The 6743-nt window shown below is 38.8% G+C and overlaps 1 protein-coding gene across 1 annotated transcript; it reads right to left on the bottom strand.

Moving 5' to 3' along the window:
• Positions 1 to 312: 312 nt before the first annotated feature.
• On the bottom strand, positions 313 to 4912 carry LOC112136627. Its single transcript, XM_036214354.1, has 8 exons — positions 4814 to 4912; positions 2472 to 2711; positions 2223 to 2345; positions 2057 to 2090; positions 1944 to 1988; positions 1626 to 1741; positions 1311 to 1456; positions 313 to 944 (listed from the first exon to the last, which is right to left on the bottom strand). Exons 1-8 carry the CDS (start codon positions 4910 to 4912, stop codon positions 860 to 862), a joined length of 888 nt encoding a protein of 295 aa, XP_036070247.1. The 3' UTR covers positions 313 to 859.
• Between the last annotated feature and the right edge of the window lie 1831 nt (positions 4913 to 6743).

Here is a 6743-nt window from a genome sequence, read left to right as displayed (position 1 = left end):
ACTTATTTGACTAACTATGAATTAAAAACACAAATTTAAAGGACATTTGTGCAGAATTTCAGACAATAAATCAACTTTGTTTTGCTTAGTTGTTTAGCATGTTAAAAATCTGAGCAGAAATGACAGAACTTAAATGACTAATTATGTAGTCAATTGTTATCATCTTCCTCCACCACCACCAATAATAATAACAAAAATAAGGTATTTTTTACATTGGCAATAAATAAATGAATATTTCATCTTTGTTTCAGTTTAGCAAATAAACAGCTAAATGATGCAAGAACATAAAAAGAATTCACAATAAAATCAAACTTTAGAAAATACATTTATTTTAAATTTATAACATATACAGGTTTATCAGTGAAAAGGAGCACCATGTATAAAGTATAACAAACTCCTGTTTGAGCTGGAATTTATTGAAGACAGGACACAACTGGAAGATGTACGATATTCTGCATCTAAAATGAAAGTTTTTTTTGCTGATCATCTCTGGATAAGGGGATAAACTGAGTGTTGTGCTAGTCTGGGGCGGCGCTTGCAGCACAGACTCTTCCTGGAGGGAGCTGTTGGCATCGATCTTACATCAGCACGTTTCCAACCGCTGGTTTTTGTGGGTATAGGAGGGGCTGCTGCAGATAGTGCAGGTTTTTAGAGGATTACTCTTCAAACAGTAACAGTGTTTTGGGGGTTTGTAACATGTTCTTTAGAGTCTTAAAAATCAACTCTGTATTGCACTGGCATCTGTTTAAAGACCTGAGGTTAGGAGTGTTGAGCTCAGTTCTGATCCATCTGTGGAAGCACCGTTCTGAATGAGCAGACAGAAGACAGTTACTGCAGTGCAGGAGCTGCAGGCAGGAGTTCAGGCACTTCTTGGTTCTCTGTTACAAGCAGAGAGAGGAGTCGGCTTGACATCTTCAGGATCTTCAGGATCTGCTCTTTCAGGTCTGAGGAAACAGAACAGATAAATGTTCAGGAGATGAACCGAAACAAAATGTTCCAGAGATTCTGCAACATCAACTCAGGACTGAAGCTCTAACTGTTTTGAGGAACCTCTGACAGCAGGAAATCTGAACTAAAAACTCAGAGGAAGTTTGTCTTAACTTTACACTAAAACCTGAGTTTTCTGTTAATTAGGAAAATTCACAGGTTGAATCATTTTCTGTAAATTCAGGTTCAGGGCTCTACAAAAACAACAACTTTGATTCATATTTTTGCAGAAATTATTTTCATTCTTGATTTTTGTTCTAAAAAGTGACAATCCCGTGTCTTTGCAATAAAAACTGGTTTTCAGTTTTGTTTGAATAACCTACAGAAACGGAGAGGCGTCTGTGGAGACTTGTTCATTTTTAAGGTTGTCCATGATGGCGTCTGCTTCACTCTGGGTCTGAGACAGTGAAGACTGGAGTCCCTTGGTCTGGGATCTGCGATTGTTGTGAAACGTGAATCCACAGCAGTCCTGTAGAACCAACAATTCAAGCACAAAAACTGTTGAACAGAGATCTCTATCCTCCAACATCAGATCAATCGTCTGAACAGACTGAGAGAATCAATAGGAAGTGATTAGAAGAGAGAATAAATGAGAGGGGGCACAGCATGAAAACTGAAACAATACTTGAAACAACTACCTGATTCGGAAATGTTTTTATCCTAAGGATGATGATGAGTACAAGGATGAAGATGAGTGCAAGGATGACGATTATTGCAAGAGTGATGCCAACAGTTCCCCCTGTGGGAAAACCATCTGTCCAAACAAAAGGAAACAACATAAAAACAACCTCAATGAAACTCTACTTTAAACTTCCTGTTTCTACTTGAGTTTTTTTTTTTTAATCAACAGCCTTAATAATTCCTGAATATGCTTCTGTTCAAACATAATCCTGCCATGTTCCAGGATCCATTTGATGTAATTTCCCAAAAAAAGAGAGTTTTGACAAGAAACTTACTGTCTTCTGGAGGAGAATCCTCTGCCATCAAACGGGTGCAGTTGACTAAAAGGAAGGGGAACAAGTCAAGATGACATTAAGTTTGTGAAAGAAACAGATCCTGCAGCACTCACCTTCACAGACAGCAGTCAGATCTCTTCCATATATCTATTTTTGAAAAAAACAGAGGTGAAGTTAGAGCTGAAAACGGCTATAACCTGAAGAGCTGCTTCCTGTTATTCAATAACGGATCTCCCTTGTTCAAACTATATCAAGTATATTTTATATAAAAGTACTCACCCCCCAACATTTCACCTTGTAGAGCAGGAAGTCTTTACAAACATGAAGCTCCACTGAGTCATTCTGTGCCGTCTTAACAATGCTTTTGTTATAATTTGATTTTATGTCCACAATCACAGTGCGCTGAAAAACAGAACAGTTGATGTAAAAGATAGAATCTTGCAAGTTAAAGTAAAATAATTTTGGTATTCAGGATGATTGATCTTGTGAGAATTTAGTTCTTTTGGAGGATGATCGGGCTTCACTTACCTCCTCGTCCTCCCAGGATGTTTGGCATTTGGGGGATCTAGGTATTGGTGAGATCTGGAGCTTGATCGAATTGTCGTCCAGCTTTGTGGCATTGCATGTTAAAGTTGGAATTGCTGCAGCTTCCAGGGCGGAAAAAACTGAAATACGAACAGGAGAAACACGGTTTACATTTGTACCTGCAGGAGGATGGTTTCTCAGAGGTAAAGAGAGGGGATGGGCTAATGTGAGTTCTGCCTCTGTCTGGACTCTAAACAAATATAAACAGTAGAGCTGAGAATCATGGGTACCTCACGATATCGATGATGTTGTGATACTACCATAATTGGTTAAAAAAAGTCTCTAATAACTCACAAACTATAGAAGAACACATATTTTGTGCAACAAATAGCAGACACTTTTGTGCAGAGCAGTAATACTGTCTTTGACAAGCATTGATACCAATTCAATTGGAATTATCTGTAAAACTCAATGATAACAATAGTAAACATGAGCAGCAGTGCATTACTTTGTTGTATATTGTTGTAAACAACAGAACAAAAATGTTTGAACTAATGAACTTTTTAACATGAAACCAAATACGTTTTGATTTACCGATGAAGAATGAACAAGCAAGGCTTATATAACTCTAAAGTGCAGACATGCAAAATGGAGTTGCTAATAATAATAGTAGTAATAAAGATAACACATATCAATAGCATGTTAAATAAGATTTAAATAAAAATCTGCATGCTGCTGCTCGGGCCTCGGAACTTCCTGTGCTGCTGCTGAGGACCTGAGTCACTGCCGAGCGGACCTGATCGGAGCAAGTGTTGCGCAATACCTGATCCTCTGGAACAACCCGCGATGCGGACGCCGTATGCCTGACAGAAAAGCGCAGCTCCTGACTAGTGGGAGTTCAGGCATTCGGAGGAGTGTGACAGGTGACAGAGCCACAACCCTTCCCTCATCGGGGAGTGGACCTGCAAATCCCTTGACGAATCAGCAGCATGGACCAGTTTTCACATGGCTCACTGACAAATGTATGTCAATGAGCCACTCAGACACGAGTCACGTGAAACCTGTTCAGGTCATTAAAACGAACCTTCTGAAAAGTACGCATCTGGACCCTCTTTCTGTTTAAATTTTGGTCACGGCAATTCGCTCATCATCTTCCTCATCTGTCAGATGAGAAGTCTGCGTTTTCACGCCATGAAGGAGTATAGCGCGCAGGTGGGGTTCTGGCCTGGGTGATTTTACAAAGATAATCAAACTGTGTTCTGCTCTCCTCTAGTGGCTTTCCATGCAGGGTTCAATCCTGTCACATTTGATTCGAAAGAATGTGTTTCCATAGCAAATTTTGCGAAATAAAGTCAATTTCATCACGCCTCAAAGACCACATACTCAAAGTACGACAACATATTTTATCTCAAAGCGCAGTGGAGCAAAAATGATAATTTGGGAAATCTTCACCAATAAAAAAGATTAAAGTCCATTAGATCATTTCCCACACTTTAAAATGTAGTTTATTTCTCAAACAAAAACAGACTGATTCGTTGCAGAAATAATACATTTTAACCTCCTGCTCCTGCAACCCGCGCGGTGAATGCTGTGGCATGCGTCAAAATATGAAATGAATGAATACAAAAGCGAACAAACTCACTGAAATCATTTGGATGCTATTTAACATAAAAGCTCAAGGCTGTTCGAAAAACTTACCGCCGATGATGATGAAAATGAAGAACACCAAACAAGCCATGCTGCAGCGCCTGCCTAACACACACTGAGGCAGTGAGTTTGTGGATGAGTAAAAAAGCAAGAGGCGGGACCAAAATATGTGATGCAGATGACGCAGCGCGTCCCCTGCACAGTCAGCGAGGCCAGGCAGCTGTGCTGAGCTGAACGGCGGCAGCAGACAGTGCGAGAGCAGGAATTTTGGGTTGTCCTTAAAACTCGGTTGCATTTTAATATGCCCGCCCCCCGCTGTTCCCTCTAAGCTGCCCACGTGCGCAATTACGCACAGCGTCTACTCCATGTGCGCACAGCTGATCTGCCCTGCGGACAAAACAAAAATTCTACTGAACTTTAATTTTTTTGTTTGTTTTTTTCTGAACTTTTAATAAAATGATCAAAAAAATGTGTGATCGTTACGTCATTAAGGTTATGTGGGTATGACGGCCCGTCAAATATATAAAAATATACGTTAAAAAAATAAAAAATATAAAATAAAAAACAAACAAAGCGAAAGATCTTCCTCGCGGTGATTACGTAACTTGATAGTAGAAACTTGACCTACAGAACGGCCAATTGAATATTCTTTGCTCTGATACATTCGTCACTGCGCCGAGCGGAGAACATGTGCCAACCTGACTGCCGTATGTCTCCGACACGAGACCAATCCAGCCCTCAGGCCCGGCCCGACTCACGCCCCGTTTCTGCCACTGCTCTGCTGCAGAGTCCGCCATTCCTGCCCAAGGGAATCGCCCGAGCACTTTGCTCTCGAACCCCGCCCACAGAGCATGGGTCGCTGTCACTCATCTCCATAGACTGTATATGAGAATAATAATTATTATATATACTATATATTATAGTAATTATTTTTACAGTCTATGCTCATCTCACAGTTTACATCGGAAATGCGATTGTAGCAGTTTTTTATAATAAACGCCTTATCTGTTCTAATTATGTATTACTACAAAAATAATATTCTGTACAATTATGCTATAATTTGTAGACGCAAATCACCCCATCAATCTGGACCAGGGCTACAGTCACTAGAAGTGAGGATAAAATCAGGTCAAAATGTAAGGCCCCACCCAGAAGACTAACTTATTTTGGTGTCATTTCGCAAGAATTTTCCTTCATGGATGGTAAATATTAAAAGAGCATTTAAGAGGAAATTCATAAGTAGTACAGGTCCTAACTAAAAATTCATTGCTATTAATGCAAACCACTTATTGAATATGAGGAAAATTATAAATTTGTGGTGTTTGATTCTTTTAATACATGACTTGTTAACCTCAGTACACCCCCAGTGCAGTGAGCTTCTGTGTTTGCTCAGAAGCACAAAAATGTAGAGGGAACATTCTCTCCCTTATTTTCAATTATTGTTTGCATGTGTCAGGGCAGGGAAAACAAATAATAAAACAGCCCAAAGTGCACTGTCCCAGAGAAATAAATCCAAGATAAATTTAAATTCACCTTTAAAGGCAACAATAACACACATATGTTTGTTGAAATATTGTTTGTTTTTATATCAGTAATACTTTCCAGAAAGAGTAACAAAATGCGCAGATTGTCTTCATTTTATGATCATGTCCAACTGTCAGGACACCTGTTATGCCAAGAACTGTGTTTGCCGAGAAGTGCATCCCTTGTCGCAGGAGCGTGCACGCCGCTCTCATACATCGTTGATTTGTTTTGTATAGGCCTATATCTTAATCATCCACCTTCTTTATACCCTTTGGGACCAAATATGAGCATTATGAAACAGAGGATAGCCAACAAATTCTGGCAGAGGGAACGTATAATCCTTTGTCATCACGTTCTTTTGCGGAGCAATAAAGCAAGTTTTAAAGTTTGTTTCATGGGATTCTTTGTTTACCTGATCATTTATCTCTTTGCATTTTTGAAAACTTTGCATAGTTCACCAAATATAGTTCACGAATAGATAACTTTGAGCTTGAATGAAAATATTTAAGGGCATAATTCCAGGCCTTGGATACTATTTCCTTGTTCTACAGGTCACCCTCTATTACCTCAAACAGATTTGTGTACTTTACATATTTTTTTTTACATACTAGTATTTACATTTTGTAGTTGTGACAAAAATATGTTAAAATATCCTAATTTAAATTAAAATAAAATATATTTGGTGCATTCCAGGCCTTGGATACGATGTCCTTGTTCTACATGTCATCCTCTATCATCTCACACAGATTTGTGAACTTTTACTGTATAGTTTTTGAAAAATGAGTACTTGAACTTTGCATCTTTGACCGAAAATATGTTACAGGTTTGAATTTGAATACAATTTCTTTGGTCCATAATTCCAGGTCTTGAATACTATACTGCTCACAAAATTAAAGGAACACTTTTTTATTGGGCCTGGCATAAATCAAATGAAACCTGTCTGATAATTTTCTAGTTGGTTAAGCAGCTGAGGGCCTCGTTAATCAATTTCAGCTGGTGGGAATAAACTATAATGATAATCCTTATTGTGTGAATGCATTCAATGCATTCACACTATTGTGTTTCTGTTTCTCTTTCTTATTATTTATTTCATCTTCCGTACGT

The sequence above is a fragment of the Oryzias melastigma genome, linkage group LG11, assembly GCF_002922805.2.
Source record: "Oryzias melastigma strain HK-1 linkage group LG11, ASM292280v2, whole genome shotgun sequence".
Classification (NCBI taxonomy): Eukaryota; Metazoa; Chordata; class Actinopteri; order Beloniformes; family Adrianichthyidae; genus Oryzias; species Oryzias melastigma.
The sequence above is the reverse complement of the archived record's forward strand: the minus strand, read 5'-3'. Positions and strand labels throughout refer to the sequence as shown.

Bases quoted from the DNA above. Each gene is read 5' to 3' on its own strand.
- LOC112136627 (XM_036214354.1), bottom strand. From the start codon at position 4,912: ATGGCGGACTCTGCAGCAGAGCAGTGGCAGAAACGGGGCGTGAGTCGG. The intron at 1,989-2,056 runs GTGAGTGCTGCA...CCTTCCTTTTAG, and splicing joins TCTGACTGCTGTCTGTGAAG to TCAACTGCACCCGTTTGATG. The intron at 945-1,310 runs GTAGGTTATTCA...CTGTTTCCTCAG, and splicing joins ACAGACGCCTCTCCGTTTCT to ACCTGAAAGAGCAGATCCTG.